Here is a 19,897-nt window from a genome sequence, read left to right as displayed (position 1 = left end):
AGCAAGTATTTTCACCTCTGTTCCCCCCTCTGTACTTAGCTTTTTTGTTGTCATGTCAGTAATTGTCCAGTTGATGGCTCCCTTGGATCACAAGCCTGTCTCATGAGTCCAAGTGAATATATTCTTAATAAACAGCTTTGAAGAATTTGTGACCAACTTTGTTTAATTCGGAACATCATCATCATGAGTCAAACTCACTCTTGGATCTACAAAATATTTAACAAAAACAAACATCACTGAATCATAAGGTATTTGCTCCAACTCTTAGTCCAGAAACACATGAGTGAACTAGATCAGCTGCTCCTCCAGTTCAGCTGTGGATTTATATCATTATTTATATTTGTAAAGTGGATATGCAGTTTTTCAGTACTAATATAAGCATTTTATATCATTGCTTTATTGACAGATGTTTGGTGTTCAAGGTCAGGCATCAGTTTGAAAAAAACAAACAAACACACTGAGTTGAACTTGAACTTCCTACTGACAAAAACTAAAATTGGTGCAAAAATAACCAGAAACATATAAGAAGCATCCTGGAGGTGCTGCAGACAAGATAGGACCAATAACATGTCAACAGGAAATCCTTTTTACTAATTTGTTTATTTCTTTTTAGATTTTTACTCTCCATTTTAAGCCATGATGTTTGCTGATACTGTGTTCCTACTGTTTGTTCTCATTAATAGTTCTGTTTTTAACATTCTGTGCTGAAGCTGGAGGAAATGTTTCTACAGTGTCAGATGATACAGCTCCAAACTAAATAAGTGACTAACTAACGATGCTTTAATACACTTTACTATAAATTATGATATAGTGCACTTTCTTAAAATTTCTTATTGCTCTGTAATTAATTGTTTTCTTTATAAATGTACAAATGAGAATAAAATCTGTGTGATAAAGGAAGGTCTGTAGACTTCTCTGTTAAGATCAGTGAAGAGAAACAACAACATACAAATACCTAAGAAAAATATTCAGTAAACATTTAGAAGATAGAGAAGTTTATGTTGTCATGTGGAGAAATTTTTCAAATAAAAATATCCATAAGCATTGATAGTCTCCATGGCTGAACAGACACAGGAAAGAGCTCCACCTATAAAACGTAAAAACATCAAGACAACATGTTGAAGATGTCGAGGTACTGCCCATAATGTTTGACTGACATCTGATTTATGTGCAGCACATAAATACCACAATAATGATGGAGAGAAACTAAAAGGGAACTAAAATACAGATTTAAACTTACAACAATATGAAAGACTTCAGTCTATTTCACTTTAATCAACTCAGCAGTGGCTCCATAATAAAGCCTCAGTCCAGCATAGAGCGGCTGAGTGAATGTGGTCTGGACTCTGTGGAGGAGAGTCATGGTTTCAGAGACGCTGTAGAAGGACAAAATACCTGCTCTGTGATCCAGGTACACTCCTACTCTGGAGGAACGAGGACCTGAGACAGGAGTTTGGATGTTGTTGTACCAAAATGTAAAACTGTTGTTGTAACAATATAATGACCAAGATTTGTCATTCCATCCAAAAACACATTCACCTCCTTTTCTGCTGATATTCTTGTATGCGACTGCTACATCAACTCCTCCCCCTCTCCACTCCACCTCCCAGTAACAACGTCCAGTCAGACTCTCTCTACTCAGGACCTGAGACCACCACCAAGTGAATCTGTCTGGATGATCAGAATAAGACTGTTGTTGATTCATAAATGTTACTTTTCTGTTCCCCTCTGATAATAACAGACATGTGTTTGCTGTGTTTGGATCCAGTGTGATTTCACATGAATATTTTAAGAATCCAGCTCTGGTCTTTGGCTCTGGTTGTGACAGTAAAACATCCACTTCAGTGACTGTCAGTGAGATGTTTGTCCGTTCCTCTCTCAGAATGTCCTGTAGTTTATCTCTGACCTCTGACACAGCTGCTGTCACATCCTCAAAGTAGCTCAGAGGACGGATATTGATGCTGGATGAGTCTGTAGACTCACTGAGTGCTGACAGTGAGGGGTAGTTGTGTAGAAACTGGATGTGATCCTCTGTGTGTGAGAGCTGCTTCAGCTCAGCATCTTTCCTCTTCAGCTCAGTGATCTCCTGCTCCAGCTTCTCCTGAAGCTCTTTGACTCGACTCACTTCAGTTTCCTGCTGGGATCTGATCTGCTGCTTCACATCAGAGCTTCTTTTCTGGATGAGATGGATCAGCTCAGTGAAGATCTTCTCACTGTGCTCCACTGTTTGATCAGCAGACTGATTGATGGCCTCCACCTCCTGTTGAAGCAGCTTCACATCTTTCTCTCTGTCCTGGATTCTCTGCTGGATGTTTTGTCGACTCACCTCCAGCTCTCTCTGCCTCTCAGTCCTTTCTGCTGCAGCTGAGACTGTGTCGTGGCCTTTATGTTCATCCACAGAGCAGAGATAACAGATACTCTGCTGATCAGTACGGCAGAACATCTTCATCACCTCATCATGACGAGAGCAGATGTTCTCCTGGAGCTTCTTGGAGGGCTCCACCAGCTTGTGTTTCTTGAATGTAGGTGAATCATAATGAGTCTGAAGGTGTTTCTCACAGTAAGATGCCAGACAGACTAAACAGGACTTGAAGGCTTTCATTTTTCTTCCAGTGCAGACATCACAGGCCACATCTTCAGGTCCAGCATAGCAGTGATCAGCAGGAGCAGCTTGGAGTCCAGTCTTCTTCAGCTGCTCCACTAAAACTGCTAACATGGTGTTTTTCTCCAGGACAGGCCTCGCTGTGAAAGTCCTCCGGCACTGAGGGCAGCTGTAGGTTTTCTTCTTTTCCTCTTCATCCCAGAAGCTTTCAATACACTTCATGCAGTAGCTGTGTCCACAGGGAATAGCCACCGGATTCTTCAGTAGATCCAAACAGATCGAACAAGAGAAGGTTTCTCGGTCCAGCTGAACACTTTTCTGCGCCATTTCACCCAACAGTGTCAGTGACTGTGTGAGTTTCACTTCCTCAGAACTGAAACTGCTCTGATCTAAACAACATAGGTTTCTGTAGCGAATGGGATCTGTCAGCTCTTATACGTCACCACATGTTGGTTGCACCCATCTTCAAACTGCAGATCAGAAGGGGAGGGAACAAGGGAACATGTGGACAGAGAGGAGGTGCTGAGTTAGAGAGCAGGAAGAGGGAGGGTTATCAGACACTAATTCAATCCTGGAACATGTGAGCCTGTGAGTTTTTCATTTAAAAATAGCACTGCTCAGCCTTTAAAGTTGTTAAATAACCTTAACATTTAAAAGACAATCTTTTTATGTAAATTAGTTTAAATTATCATTTTAGTCATTACAGGATATCAAATACTGCAGCTGAACTAAGAAATTGTTGTAGAAAAAAGCAATAAAAGGTCGTTCCCCCTCTGTCCCCTCCTGGTCACCTGTGCCTCAATTTTATGAGATGAGATGGATCAGCTCAGTGAAGATCTTCTCACTGTGCTCACTGTTTTATCAGCAGACTGATTTTATTCCACAACCTAGACATCCACATTACTCACACTCTCATAACACATACATATAGGGCCTTGGGATCGGGCATGTTATACGGTGTCCAGAGGACAGTCTTTGTATTCAACCTCACCTCTGGCGCTGGTGCCTATGGAGCGCCAGGACTGCCATAATGAATTAATTAAATACACCATTAAATAATGAATTAAATGTGGCAATAATTAATTAAAATTGGAATTAATTAATTAAATAAATAGTTATGACACATGTAATTAATTAATTATTGACACGTTTAATTAATTATTTATGTATTTCACATTTTAATTAATTATTCCATCCATCCATCCATTCGCTTCCGCTTATCCTTTTCAGGGTCGCGGGGGGCGCTGGAGCCTATCCCAGCTGTCATAGGGCGAGAGGCGGGGTACACCCTGGACAGGTCGCCAGTCTGTCGCAGGGCCAACACACATTTAATTAATTAATTATTGACACATTTAATTAATTATTTAATGATATATTTATTTATTTCATTTTGGCAGTCCTGGCGCCTGGCTCTCATCTTGAAATAATTTTATCTGTCAGCCTCACCCATCAAACTCAGGGGGCGGGGTTAACGCTGATCAAGTCAAAACCATTGCTTAGGCCTGGTGGCCATTGTTTCTAGCACACAACAACCGGCATGTGGAAGCTAACAGAACTGAACTTTGAAAAACCCTGTTTGTGTGTCACCAAATAGCGTTTTAATATTTTTTTAGCCGAGAATGTAGTGGTTTAATCTTCATGTGTCTGGTCGGTTTGTCAAGATACAGCCTCTTTGCAAAAGTGCTTCGATGATTTCGGAGACGTCTGCCCAGTCTCACGGCAAAGCGTGGGATAGACCCGCTCGCCTCGCAAGCAATCCCACCGACAAAGCGCAGGCCCCGGTACACAGCTGTAGTAACCCCCGCTGACTTCTTTTACTGAGGTTATATTTATCGGTGTTTTATTTCCTGATGTTCTTATGTGTCCTACGTGTTTCAGTCGCCAATTCTGAATTATAACTAACATTAAAAACATGTTTAAGGAGGAGAGAGAGCAAATAAATCTGTTTAACATCTGATCTTTGGGTTTTTGTTCAGTAATCAGCGTGACCTGTGTATAAACGCATAAAAGAGATAACGTTGGTGTTTCTGTCATGTAGTAACTGCTGGCTTTAACTGTACAAAGGTTGTTCGACACTATGAAACACATACAGACTTCATGATGTTCGGCTAATATTTTTATTGTGAATATTAATCATGAGGGTAAACGGCCCTGTACACCACGGAGCGAGGTCAGCATATCCACGATATGCAGAGTTTCCCAGCTGACTAACTGCCAACTATTCCAGAGACGTGAAAATATACAGCATAAAGAAAAGTGTAAGAGACCCAGCAGCAGATTAGAATAACAGTTATACATTTAATAAATCACCAAATGAATCCAAGAAACGAGCAAACCTGTTCCGACAATTTGAGTTTGTGTTCCCTCAGCTGCAGACTCGCTGCTGTTTAAATGTTTGAAAAGGAAGATTAGATATAAACAAACGTCAAACGTAGACTCATTCTGCCTTCACATTTGATATGAGGCCACACAGTAAAAAACTGTCAATTTTACACTTAGAGAGTTGATTTTAACTCTGTTTCAGATAACATTTGGTCCCACTCAAAATTAGGGTAAAATTTACTCTATGGCCAGTGTTAACTTTTTAGTGTTAATTCTACTCAGTTTAGTGTCAAAATTAACAACAAAATGTGTAAAAATATTTAACACTGAGGGTTATTCACACTGTTTAGAGTAATATGATTTCACTTTATAGAGTTATTTTTAGTCCAAGTTCACTCTAATGTGTAATAATATTTCATTTTCATTATTTTTTCATATTTATCATATGATGCTATATTTCTAAATGGCTGTGATCTATCCTATATTATGAAAATAACTACAAACATACAGGTTACAGTAACAGCATTTATTAGCATAACAAACTCTTACAAATGACAGTAAGTAATGACAGTTGTCATTCACTCCATACGACAATTGTATGTCAAAAGGCCTGGGATAATGCAGGCTGTCAACATGAAAGACAACTAAATCTTGCTTTGTCCTGGTCAACTCATAAGCATGGAAATGTTCTTGAAAGGCTACTGTACATAATGGCAAAATGAGAAGTACCAGTTTCTCATGTATTATCAGAACTGACTCAATCTGGTAAAACACAGGCATTTCAGACACTACTTTGCCACAAATAACCAAATGCGGGCGGTAAACAATACCATTCTGTTTAGCCCAGTTCACTTTCATAACTTGAACTCTATTGGGCAGTTGCATTGCTATTGCAATTCCAGAACCTCCTTTTACCATATCTAAAGACACCATTTTTCCTGGACCAATGTCTAACCGACTAAAGGTTGTTGAAGATTGCCAAATGTATGCCATATAATTCTGGTGTTTTTTTGGCCAGCGTTTTGGTGATATTTTTGAATGATTTGAGCAGTTTCTTGAAAAAATTGTGCTTACCTTCATAGCGCATGCACCAACTATGAAGTACAGGCCCTATTTTTTGGATGCAGCGAGGATAATGGATAAGAAAATGGTGCTTTGGTAAAAGTTTTTTCTGGGGATACAACATCTTGAACAGTTTGTGGTGTTCCACAATCAAATGTTTTAAATATACACACATACCTTGAGATAACATAGGAGAAAATACAATGTTAACTATCTGTAGTAATAAAAGTAGTAGGCCCCGATGTTGGTCAGTAGAGGTTACCAAATCTCCAAACATGAGGGGAACATTCCTCAGTAAGCACCATGTCTGAATAGCATTCAGTCCCAGATCATTAGACTCTCCACCTAAATTCACAGCTACTGGCCTATTGTTTTTCTCCATGAATCCATAATCAAAACTTTGTATTCTCAAATTCACTTCTCCCAATGTAAGATGTTGTTCTTTTAAATACAAAAACAATAACTTCAGTTTGTACTGGGCCACTCCTTCCAAAACATCATGCATCACATCAACTGAGAAGTTCTCAGTTGTGTGAAAATATGTCAGTGAATTCAATAAGCATGAACTCTTTACACCAAAAACATAAGGAAGCAATGGATTATTAGACATTTCCTGACAGTGAGCAGTGTGGTTGTCTTTGGTGCGCAACACTATTTTGGGGGAAATCTTCAGAGAATTCTGTTTGAAAGTCATCTTTATCAGCTAAACAAAACCTGCAACAGTACCTTGCACTGAAAGACTCCACCAGACCAAACAAGCTATGTAAGCCTAAATTATCACCAGTGACCTGTACCACACTACCACGAACATAACCACCGAATAGTGGAATCTCAATACCATCGCTCTCTAACACTTTAATGTCTCGAACAATAGGAACAAGAATTTCACTAAAACCATAACGTTTCAGATCTTGTGCATGAAATAAGGCACAAAGGTGTATGTTGGCCAAAAAAGAATTCCATTTGGGAGAGAAGTTTCTTAAGGTAAAATATACTGCACCCAACTTGTGAATACCTCGCTTGGAACCAAGAGGATTTGCAACCTCAAAGTCATCATAGAACATTTGGATCTGAACTGTGTGCTTTTCTGTTGAAAAAAAGAGGGCGTGTCTTCAATAGAGATCCATCACAAATATCTCTGCGTCTTGAATCACAAGTGTCTGATTTTTTCAACATTTCTCCAACATGCTGACTCTTAAATATTGATTCCAATGTTGATAAAACTGGAACATACATGAATTTATCTTGAACAACTGCCTGATCATATGTTCCAGTCTTTTTATTTCGCCTTGTGTCAAATCTTGAGCCAATTACACATTCAACTGGTTCTACAGTTTCCCACTTGTCTGATAAATATTTTGACCTCTTGTACTCAGAATTAAGAACTGAGAAAGGATTCTCTAACTCATCAAAACATGCTTCAACTTTCTTGCACATTTCTGTTTCTCTTTCATTACTAAATACATGCTTAATGACTGTTTCTTTAGCATGTTGTTGGATATCTTGAACAATCTCTTCCATGGAATTCACTACAGAATTCACTACACTTTGGCCTACACCTGCTGCCTTTAGATCAGAAATAACAGCTGCACAACTATTTACAAGGTCTGCTGAAGATAATTCCGACTCAGCCTCTAAATCAGGGGTGTCAAACTCAAATACACAGTGGGCCAAAATTCAAAACTGGAACAAAGTCGCGGGCTAACATTAATATTTATTGAAAAAAAAAATCTTCCTCTAGATATAAGAATGAATCTTTTTTTATGGACGCAAACAAGTTTTGCTGAAAACCTGAATATGGAACAAGCAAAGCTTAATACTAAACAATATATATATTAACTGTATAATACCAGTAGGCCAGCTCTAATAGTAATTTGGTATGGCTTCGCGGGCCAAATGTAATCAGGCTGCGGGCCAAATCTGGCCCGCGGGCCAGAGTTTGACACCTATGCTCTAAATGTTCAGGCACCACATCAACATTAGCAGTAGTACTTGTGTCCGTAACACTTTGAACTGGTGAAAAATCTAGTTCTGCAGAATCAAATGAACTGCTTACGTGGCATTTGTTCAGGTGCTTTCTAAAGCCAGAAAAACTACTAAAAGAACGTGAGCATCCCACTTGGCCACATTTGAGATATAGTGTCCTCCCAGTACAGAGACCATGAATTACCTTAAGGTGTTTTACAAGGCTGTTTGGTCTACCATGATCACTTTTGCAAAGAAAGCACTTCATTATTTTGATCTCAATGGATACTAACGCACCATTCTTGCTCGCAACTCTGGGAGTTTCCTTTGTTTCCCCAACATCAATGTTGTAAATGGTTGTTTGCAGAAAAGTGAAAAAGTTGGTCAGGGATGAACTGTATGACGTATCAAAGACATAATGGGCCTTAAAGAGTTCATCAAGGGCTCCTACTGAACCTGTCGCTTTACATGGAAGTGCATGCTTGTCAATCACAATGAAGAAGGTGTGGATGCTGCTTCTTGTGGGTCCCTGAGCAAGAAGGTAGGGCTGACTGCTTCGGGTGATGTTGTCTAGATGCTGCTGTACACTGGTTCCAGCCTACAACAACACATTAAACAGCAGTATTTAGTGACTATCCCATTAGATTAGATCACCTTACTGTACATTACAATGGCGGTGATGGAATATATATTTTAAATAACATACCTTTAGGAATTTGATGAGGTTATCGACAGCTTGAGATGCAGACATCTTTCCTGGTCTCTTTCACCCTTGTGCAGATGGCGGTAGCAGATGTAGCAGCAGCAAGATAGCAGACATGTCACTGTCCCAGCCTACAGACGAATAAACAAAGAATTACTCCAAAAATACATTCGATAGACAGAATTGCCTATATAACCAACAATGGCAAATAAAAACAGTCAGTCATACCATTCTCAACTTCAGTAGCTGACTCAGCATTGCACATCAACTCCAAGAGCTCCGAGGTGGGTACAAGTCCATGACTTTCCTTTACAATCTTTGATTTGAGATCGATGGGCCACCTCTCCAAGAATTTGTTGGCAGTGACCTCATCAAACAGGAGTCTGAAATCTTGTTCTATCTATAATGCAAAAATAGAAGATAAGAGGTGTAATGAGTGAAATTGCAAGCTGCATGGAATATTTCAGTGATTCAACAAATGAAGATGTCTTACCAGTCCTGGTGTGTCCAGAAACCGCGGGAAGACTATGAAGACATCTGCTGCATTCTTATCATCGCTGACCATTGAATGCCGATAAATGAAGGTAGCTTTCATCTTTTCACGGATAGTGTCTTCATCAGCAGAGTGTCTCAAAAGAGCAATAGCTGCTTTTACATCCTCATCTGATAACACTGTCTCAGTGGTGAGTGGTCTGGATCGACCACGGCCTGGCCCGCCAACTTAAGAAAAAACAATTTGATTGACTCCTGCCTACAAATTAGATCAGAATCATTTAAATCACAAGTGAACTTACTTTTAGGAGATTTGGAAAGTGAGACACTTCTTTCCTCTGCAGCTTTTCTTTGAATTGTCTTCAACCGCCACGCAAGGTATCCTGAACCGCTCTCTGGATCATAGTAATGTTCTTATGTAATTAAATACAAGCAGAATGTTATCAACATTTCTGAGGGCAACTATGTGTTTAATGTTGCAAAGTCCCCTTTACTTACATATCCATGTTGTGAATATGGGTCTTCCAGATATGGAAACAGAGCAACAATCCCCTGCGCATACATCACTCTTACACTTTTAGGGGGAGATGTCCTAATGTATAAATTCAGTGATGACCGTCACTCAATTGGCATTGAACATCACAATTAAAAATAATACAATACTAAAAATGTTTCTTTATAGACTACATTTATGATTCTTACCCATGTGCTTCTGTCATCTCAGCAGCAAGTATGTTTATCATCTGTCTTCTAGTTGCATCTGTCAGAGATTTGGTTTTTGCATACTCTTGTATGATGTGTTCACCACCAGGCTTTGTTGTTAGGATTTTTTCAATCAACTTAAATAGACATAAAATATGAAGTCAGAAATTTTTTAAACCTTGAGAAAAACTGGAAAACGATTACATAAAAACACTTCACATCAAACATGCAAATTAGACTAACAATGTTCACTACCCACAGCTTTTGCCTCATAGTTTATATGGCATGGCCTTTTAGGTTGTCTTCCTTCAGTGGTTGCTGCTTCTTCAGGAGGTTCACACATTGTGAAGTTTAGAATGATTGGCCGTGGAACTGTTACTTTTATCATGGAACGGGACCGCGGCACATCTCCTACACGCACGGACTGTTTACTCCAGAGATCAGCTGATCGCCCTGATGCCGGCCGGCTCGCTGGCCAGGCCCGCAGAAGTGCCCGCAGAAGTACCAGCTGAAATTTGGAGGAAAACACATCGGGGATGCAGAGGTCAAGGACAGAAGAGAAGAAAAAAGGTGACGGTGAGACAGCGGAGGCTCGAAGCGAGGAGGAGGTTTAAACCGTGTCTGCCGTCTATCGTGATGGGAAATGTGCGATCGTTGGCAAGTAAAATCGACGAGCTCTCAGCACTGGTACGGAGTCAGAGGGAATACCGAGAGTGTAGCCTGATGTGTTTCACCGAATCATGGCTGCACCAGGTCATTCCCGATGAGAATGCTTCCGTGGAAGGCTTCCACACTGTTCGGGCGGACAGGGACAGCATCGCTAGCGGTAAGCGTAAAGGAGGTGGGCTTGCTGTTTTAGTTAACAACCGGTGGTGTAACCCTGCCAACATAACAATCAAAGAAAGGATTTGTTGCCCGGACACTGAACTGTGTGCTGTTGGACTCAGGCCGTATTATTTACCCAGGGAATTCTCTCACGTCATCTTGGTGGCTGTTTATGTTCCCCCCTCTGCTAACCCCACAGCTGCATGTGACACTATCCACTCTGCCATAGCTCGGCTACAGACTCAGCACCCGAGTGCCTTTATTGTGATCTCGGGTGACTTCAACCATGTATCACTGGACAATACACTACCAACATTCAAACAATATGTGGACTGTCCCACCAGGGGAGAGAAAACTTTAGACTTACTGTATGCTAACGTCAAGGATGCATACAGCTCCTCCTCCCTCCCCCCACTTGGTAGGTCAGATCATAACCTGATTCACCTCACCCCCCGCTATGTGCCAATTGTGAGGAGGGAACCTGTGACCACCAGGACTGTTAGGAGGTGGTCAGAGGAGGCAATAGCGGAACTACAGGGCTGTTTCGAGGTGACCGACTGGGAAACACTCTGTGAGCCTCACGCCGAGGACATCAATGGGCTTACTGAGTGTATCACAGGCTACATAACTTTCTGCACCGACTCCATTGTTCCAGCTCAGACTGTTCATTGTTACCCAAATAACAAGCCGTGGGTGACTAAGGACATCAAAGCCCTCCTCAACAACAAGAAGAGGGCTTTCAGAGGGGGCAACAAAGAGGAGGTGAGGAAGATCCAGGTGTTACTAAAGGACAAGATCAGAGAGGCTAAGGACAATTACAGGAGGAAGCTGGAGTGGAAACTCCAGCAGAACAGCATGAGAGAGGTGTGGAGGGGCATGAAGACCATCACTGGATTCAGGCCAACCAACAGCAGGGGAGCTGAGGGAGGTGAGAATAGAGCCGACGAGTTGAATCTGTTTTTCAATAGATTCGACACCACAGTGTCTGCTCCCACCCCCACAACCTCACCTGCAGTCAGCCTGGAATCCAGAGCCACACCACTGTGCCAGCCTCTCTCTTCACATGTTGCCTCCTGTGAGATTCCTGACACCCCTCCCCCACCCATCACCTTCACTCAATACCAGGTTGAGATGCAAATGAGGAGACTTCACTCAGGCAAGTCTGCTGGACCAGACGGAGTGAGTCCCCTTGTCCTCAAGGCCTGTGCCCCCCAGCTGTGTGGAGTCTTTCATAAACTGTTTATGCTGAGTCTGAGTCTGCAGAGGGTCCCGGTGATGTGGAAGACATCATGCCTCGTCCCTGTACCAAAGACGCCTCGTCCCAGTGGCCCCCAGGATTACAGGCCCGTGGCACTGACCTCCCACATCATGAAGACCCTGGAAAGGCTCATCCTGGACCAGCTGCGACCCATAGTAAGACCACATCTGGATCCCCTTCAGTTCGCTTATCAGCCTCGTCTCGGAACAGAGGACGCCATCATCTACCTGCTCAATCGTGTCTACACCCATCTGGACCAGCCGGCGAGCACTGTGAGGGTCATGTTTTTTGACTTTTCCAGTGCTTTCAACACCATCAGGCCGACCCTCCTGGGTGATAAGTTAGCAGCGATGCAGGTGGATGCTTCTCTGGTGTCCTGGATTGTTGATTACCTGACAGGAAGACCACAATATGTACGTCTCCCACAGTGTGTGTCTGACAAGGTGATTAGCAACACAGGGGCACCACAGGGGACTGTCCTCTCCCCCTTCCTCTTCACCCTCTACACCACAGACTTCAGCCACTGCACAGAGACCTGCCATCTTCAGAAGTTTTCTGATGACTCTGCGGTGGTTGGATGCATCAGCAGGGATGATGAGACAGAGTACCGGGCTGTGGTCGACTCCTTTGTCACGTGGTGTGAGCAGAATCATCTGCAGCTCAACGTGGCAAAGACCAAGGAACTGATCGTGGACTTCAGGAAGACCAGGAAACACTTGACCCCTGTTTCAATCCAGGGGGTCAGTGTTGACATTGTGGAGGACTATAAATACCTTGGAGTACACATTGACAATAAACTGGACTGGGCTAAAAACACCACAGCACTTTACAGGAAGGGCCAGAGTCGTCTCTATTTTTTGAGGCGACTGAGGTCCTTCAACATCTGCCAGAAAATGCTGAGGATTTTCTATGAGTCTGTGGTGGCCAGTGCGATCCTCTATGCTGTTGCATGCTGGGGGAGCAGGCTGAGGGTCGCAGATGCCAACAGACTTAATAAACTGATCCGTAAGGCCAGCAATGTTGTGGGGATGGAGCTGGACTCCCTCAAGGTGGTGTCGGAGAGGCGGATGCTGTCCAAGATAAAGACAATGTTGGATAACACCTCCCACCCACTCCATGACATGTTGGTCAGTCACAGGAGCTCGTTCAGTGAGAGACTGAGAATACCGAAAAGCACCACTGAACGACACAGGAAATCATTCCTGCCTGTGGCCATCTCCCTGTACAACGCATCCACTTAACACACTGTTTGCTGCTACAACTACACATGTTTCTTTTCCAAATATTTATTTATAAGTGACTTATGTATGTATGTATGTATATATATGTATATATTGTACTATTCTTAGTTAGCGTATTGTCTGTCTTGTCTTAATGTTGGTTTAAAATGGAGCACTGTAACAAAAAATAATTTCCCCCAGGGATCAATAAAGTATTCTGATTCTGATTCTGATTCTGATTGTATCATCCGATGGAGAAGATGATGATGACAGAGATACACCTGTGCATTAAGGAACATGACCAAAGCAGAAGCATTAAATTTAACTGTTAATGCTTCAATCTCAACCTTTAAATTTCATATAAACATATACGTATGTGAGTGATTACCAAGTTCTTCATTGCTCAGCATGACTCGGAAGGTTACAGGTGACCCCTTCACTATTTCTTCAAACACCTCTGCGTCTACTTCTGTGTCAGACTGGTCAAACACCTTCATATCTAGCTGTCTGCCTTCTGGTATGTTAAATTTTAGGCACACTGAAGTAAGGTAAGAGAAAAGAAATGTTACAGAAATTGTTAAAAAAAAAAAAAGGCCATGCATTTTCTTATCAAATGGTAGAGTAAGGCTATGTCTTCACAAAATATTGATGAGATGAAGCTTAAGAATATAGGTAATTCTCATTCATTGTTGAAGTAGAAACAATTATCAACTTAGGTAGTTGACTTAGAATATAATTAAGCTTGTTTATTGACCAGGTAAACGTTGTTATCTTGTTTTATCCTGATATTCTAACCTTCTTTCATGAAAGCATCAAATGTCAGGGCCCTATTTCAGGAAGCCGGTTTAGAAAACTCAGAGTGAAAAACGATACTCAGGGTTGAGTAACCCCGAACTGTCCAACTCGGAATATTCGGTTTCAGAAAGGCTGATAACAATTAGTTCAATCAACGCGGAGTTGCTTTAACCCCAAGTCAAGCGCGCGCACGAGGATACATAAAGCCCTGATTAGTGGAGCACAGATTAAGCGAGTCACCATGGAGACGGAGTGAACGAAGGCGCGGTCAATGTATTTTACAGCGCTTGAGGCCGAAATTCTGATGGCAGCATATGCCGATAACATGCAAATTTTGCGGAAAAAAAGTAACACAGCCTCAGCTGCAAAACAAAGGGAGCATGCATGGCAAAACATAGCCGACAGAGTCAATGCGTGAGTGTTACTTTAAACATTGATCTAGGGATTTCCACCCATTTAACACGTTATTTTATTTTTTATTTTATACATTTTATTTTGTGACGTGATGTGAGCGCAGGTGCAACCCAACAGGCCCCAAACGTTCCTGGCAGCAAGTAAAAATGAAATATAAAAATATAGTCCAAACAGGTAAGGTGTAATTGTATTATGAGCCATAGTGCTTGGTCTGTTTGTCCCATGTAAATCAATTGCAGTTAGAGGCTACATTAATTTTCCTTCTGTAAGCACTTATTGAAATTATCTGAGCACATTACAAGTACATATTTGCTTACTCTGTATGCTCAAATGTGACCCGTTATAGCCAACAGAAAAAAAGCAGAGGCCTGAAAAACAGGTGGGGGTCCTCCACCACCACCACTCACAGAGGCTGAGCAGTTGGCCCTCAGCCAAAACAGTGGGCGCCCTGTGGCTGAAGGCATCTCTGCGGGGACATCCTCTGAGTCAGTAACCCCGCAAGACACAAGTGCCTACATAAGAGGTAAATTCAAAATAATACATGATGTGCATACATCCTTTCTTCACAGTCACCTTTGCAGTGCTACTCATTCATTTGATAAACTCTTTACCATAATGGATTATTTTGTAGTGAACTTATTTTCCTACTGATTTTGCCTTCCCTCAGTCTTGGTTGTCTTTGAGAGCATAATGACAATGAAGTGTAAGGTGATTGGTATATGTTTGTTAATTGCCATTTGGTCCCTTGTAAGTTATAAGTGACCTGTATAAACCTCATATTCTATCAGTTGATGGTGATGGTGTACTGCATCTGGTGCAGCCTCCTGTTGAGCCAGACCAACATGCAGTTATGAGTACTCTTAATACTCCACAGATTATATGAGTTTACAGTAGAACAGCAATGTTGTTAATTTCTTTACTACAGGAAAATAATGAAGAAACATTGACAGCTGTTACAGAGGAGGAAGCAACAGAGACACTTTATGAGGTTTACATCTTACAATGGAAAATATAACAATTGAATAAAATGTGGTACTATAATAAAACCATGGACTTTCTATGTCTCTAACAGAGTGATGATGGAAATGAAGAGGAAGAGGGTCCAGCCACGTCTCCAACAAACCTTTCCTCAGTAAGATGTTCAGCACTGATTTACAACCAACCTAAGTAGGCATGTACTATGAATGTCAATGCTATTTTCTGTGTTTCAATAGCTCCCTGTAAAGCAGCTGTACAAGACCCATTTGATCAAGAAAATAAAAAAATGTGACTTGGAAATGGAACACTTCAAGCAGCAGATCCAAAAGACCAAGATTGAGATTTTACTGCTAGAACATCAGTTAAGGGTGGGTGAAGTGGTCAGAGATGGACGAATTATTTCAGTGTTATATACTTATACATAATAATATACTTATTAATACTTTGTGTACAGGAAATACAGGCGACCAATAAAGCCAGTTGAACAAAAAATCTGTTTATTCTTCTTTCAACATGTTGAGATGATGGGTCAAAGGAAATGATTGTGACATATGGTGTCTCTGACTGCTCTTCCATCTTGTATGTCCGTGGGAGGGTCAGGATGTTCATGGTTTGGATCACTGCTGATGTTTGGTTCAGAAGGACAGTGTTCTCCTCTAATTGTGGCAATGTTGTGAAGAATCACACATGCCACAATAATGTCACATGCCCTTTCTGGGGTGACCCTGAGTCTTTGAAGGCACTGGAACCGGGCCTTAAGCATTCCGATAGTCATTTCAACTCTGGCTCTTGTCCTGCAATGAGCCAGATTATATCGCTGCTGTGGGCCCGGTTCAGGGTCAGGGTAAGGGGTAAGCAAATAGGGTAAACATGGATACCCCCTATCACCAAGCAAGTAGCCAGTGAACTCTCCTAAGACAGAAGGATACACTTCAGTTCAAATGTCCCTGTAGCAATTGGTCTTTATATATTTTAAAGTATTTTCAACTCACCATGTCCAAATTTTGTGCTCAGTGTACATTCACAAAAAATTCGTGAGTCATGAACAGAGCCTGGCCACTTGGCTTCCACATTTGTCATAATGTTGGCAGCATCACATATGATCTTCACAGTGCAGAGAACACAAATTAGCATCCATTACTATAATGAAATAATTTGTTAGTTTGAAATGCTACAGGGAACTATGTACCTGTACATTAATGCTGTGGAAAGACTTCCTGTTCACATAGTCTCCTTCATTTACTGAAGGAGCAATGATTGGAATGTGAGTGCCATCTATACAGCCAATCACGCCTGGGAACCCTGAAAATAAATGTAAAATTTAAGTAGTAGTTCAAGTATCACCACATCATGAATTGAGTTTTGTTCATCCTGATACCTGCAATTTTGTGGCATCCCTCTTTGATAAATCTTGTGGGTCTATGACCGGGGAACACCACAGACGAGTACAGGAGACGTTTCAGTGCAACTGTAACATTCCTGACTGCCCGACAGACGGTAGCCTTGGAAACGTGCTCAGCATCACCAATATTATACAGAAAGCTCCCGTTTGCAAAAAAACGAAGTGCAATACAAATAATATGTACAGAACTGAGAGGATGTCCGCGATGTGTCACATGAGCAATATTAGGCCTGAGGATGTTATTCAAATGAATTATAGATTGTGCTGAAAAACGGTAACGTTCACACAGAAAATCATCAGGAAATGATCAAATGTCCAAACGCGCTCTAATCACTCTCTCCCGGCGGAGAGCTCTGCGGAGAATTTGGGCTTCAACATCTACTGGCTCTTCGAGGTAGGGGCACGCCATGTCCGACACTTCCTACTGTCAGGTTTCCGACAAAGAGGCGGAGACAGTCAGGGTTAGTTGTGGTAAACCTGCTAGGGGGCAGGTTAGCTTCACGGAGTGTGTCGTCATAGTGACTCACTCAGGATTCATCTGAACTCGCTTTGTGAAACCGAAAACCCAGAGTTTTCGTTAACTCAGGGTATACTTACTCAGAGTTTGCACTAAACCGGCTTTCTGAAATAGGGCCCAGGTCAGACAGCCTAACATACTTCTGCTCCCCACCAAACAAAACACGCAGCAACATATTCTGTTCACAAAACAAAAGAGAAAAAAATAATAAAGGAAAGAGTTTAAAACTGTGGATGTACTTTAGAGCTTTAGTTTTTATACAAAATAGAAGCAGTTAAAAGTCAATATTACTTAACAGCTACAGCATGAAGAAATAAGTAACAGATTAACTGCTAATAAAGATCCTTTATCAACCAGTGTTACTGCAAATGGACCAAGTGTGACTAACATCTAATATTGTTTAATAACTTTAGTCTACTTATCAAGTATTGGTCGCTCTTACTGCAATTCGCTTTATTTCTGTGAACAATTACTGTATATTAACATATCATTAACATTGCTGTCAATTAATTTATATAAAAGAATCTGAATTAATTCTAAATTAGTGTAAGCCTTTGGCATTTGCTTAAAAGAATATAAATCAGTAGAGTAAACTTTATTGTAATGTTACCCACTTTTTCTGATAGTTCCTTCGAAGCTAATTAGCGATTATTAGCTTACTAATAAACGGTAATTTAGTTGCTAAAACTATCCCATTAGACATGTGACAATAATATTATCTAAGCTGCACTTAGAAGAAATACATAGTTAACATGTTTTAGGTTAATCTTAACTCAGTGAGAATATAACGAACATTTGAACTTTTAGCAATGGTTAGCATGTAGCTACTCGACAATATCATTAAACCTATGGGTAAATGCTGCTAACTCGACATCAGTGTAACTATAAAGAGCTATTTAGTTTAAAAATACTTACTAAACAATGTTACCAGTATGGGAATGTTAACTTAACTTACCTGACTGTGGTAGCTCTCAGACCGCACACGCCTGCGGACTGGTACTAATCAACACTGTGTGGAGTTATGTCTTCACTCCGTGTCTACAGAACTTTACACTGACTTTTAACTCTGACGTTAGAGCTGGTTTACTCCTCACAGAGTTGTATATACTCTCTCTAGGTTAAAATAGGTTTACACTGAAATATTGACACTCCATTTTTTACTGTGCAGCACGTATAGTGGCTGTGTCCTGTTTTAAGATCATACATGTAAAATTGTTGTCTGACCTCTGTCTGCATGCAGGTAAACTGAGGGTCTGTTGAGCTGATCGCTGGTTTCGTGAGAAAAATGTCAGCTCGTTCTTTATGTTACAGAAGCACAGAGACACAAGACCAGGCGGAAAGAGACGATCGTTCGGTGAAAATGAGAATCTGCGAATGCAACATGTGGAACACGGAGAGTGGAATATGTAAACAAACCGGTTAACGTAACCCCCTCGGTGCACTCTGCATGCTAACTGTTAGCAGAGCTAGTGAAATCTCTGAAAACATCTGAGCACTTTTGCAAACATGTTCTATGTTGACAACCTGACCAGACATGTGAAGATTACGGCGCGACATTCGCAGCTAAAACACTGTTAAAAGTGTAGTTGGTGACAGAAAAACGGGATATTTTAAAACTACACCACCACCATTGCTGCCTGTGATTTGAAATGCATTCTGGGATACCTGGCTGCCCCAAGTCTACACAAGCAATCGATTATCTAGGATCGACCTGTTTTGACTTACTTTGCACGGCAACCAATCAAATGTTAGAGAAGCTGCATGGGCAGCGTTAACCCCGCCCCCTGAGTTTGATGGGTGAGGCTGACAGATAAAATTATTTCAAGATGAGAGCCAGACGCCAGGACTGCCAAAATGAAATAAATAAATATAGCATTAAATAATTAATTAAATGTGTCAATAATTAATTAAATGTGTCAATAATTAATTAAAATGTGAAATACATAAATAATTAATTAAATGTGTCAATAACTAATTAATTACATGTGTCATAACTATTTATTTAAGTAATTAATTCCAATTTTAATTAATTATTGCCACATTTAATTAATTATTTAATGATGTATTTAATTAATTCATTATGGCAGTCCTGGCGTTCCATAGTGCCCACCACCCAGTTTTAAATGCATGTAGACATTGAGGGTTCTCAGGAGGGGCCGTGCTGTACAGTACATGTACAGTGTCCATTTTTTATTTATTTATTTATTTATTTATTTATTAACCTTTATTTAACCAGGAAGATCCCATTGAGATTAAAAACCTCTTTTTCAAGGGAGACCTGGCCAAGATAGGCAGCAGCAGATGTCTCACAGTTACAGAAATTACTCAAACACAGGCAGCAACAACACACATGCAACAATAAGTGAAAGAATACAAATAAAATAAAAAATAAAATTCAATAAAATTCAAATAAAATAAAAAGTCAGTTAAAATGACAATCAATCTAATTGAAACAGTTGCATGTTATGGACTTGGCCTCAAGGATTCGTAGTTTAGATTTAAAATCACTTAATGAAATGAATTCAGTCATTTTCCATTCCTTCTGCAGTTTGTTCCAGGCCAAGGGTGCTAAATGGACAAAAGCTCTTTTACCAAGTTCAGTTCGGGCAAATGGAACAGAAAGCAACAAGTAACCATGCG

At 40.8% G+C, this 19,897-nt stretch overlaps 1 protein-coding gene and 1 pseudogene across 3 annotated transcripts; both read right to left on the bottom strand.

The window, feature by feature from the left end:
• Positions 1–584: 584 nt before the first annotated feature.
• LOC146552974 (tripartite motif-containing protein 16-like) lies at positions 585–3,592 on the bottom strand. 3 transcript variants are annotated; one of them, XM_085255451.1, is made up of 2 exons: positions 2,589–3,592; positions 585–2,417 (listed from the first exon to the last, which is right to left on the bottom strand). In XM_085255451.1, exons 1-2 carry the CDS (start codon positions 2,927–2,929, stop codon positions 1,262–1,264), a joined length of 1,497 nt encoding a protein of 498 aa, XP_085111577.1. In that variant the 5' UTR covers positions 2,930–3,592; the 3' UTR covers positions 585–1,261. The 3 variants fall into 3 exon arrangements, with proteins under 3 accessions (XP_085111577.1, XP_085111576.1, XP_085111575.1); XM_085255450.1 differs by having other exon boundaries at positions 585–2,476; positions 2,633–3,592; XM_085255449.1 differs by having other exon boundaries at positions 585–3,592.
• On the bottom strand, positions 3,068–18,063 carry LOC146552973 (uncharacterized; annotated as a pseudogene).
• Between the last annotated feature and the right edge of the window lie 1,834 nt (positions 18,064–19,897).

Source organism: Mchenga conophoros, linkage group LG18, assembly GCF_057382185.1.
Source record: "Mchenga conophoros isolate Kocher_MC1m ecotype Shallow Benthic linkage group LG18, M_conophoros_male_GT1.1, whole genome shotgun sequence".
NCBI lineage: Eukaryota > Metazoa > Chordata > Actinopteri > Cichliformes > Cichlidae > Mchenga > Mchenga conophoros.
The sequence above is the reverse complement of the archived record's forward strand: the minus strand, read 5'-3'. Positions and strand labels throughout refer to the sequence as shown.

What these genes read in the sequence shown, in the direction of transcription:
- LOC146552974 (XM_085255449.1), bottom strand. Translation starts at nt 2,929, where the DNA reads ATGGCGCAGAAAAGTGTTCAGCTGGACCGAGAAACCTTCTCTTGTTCG.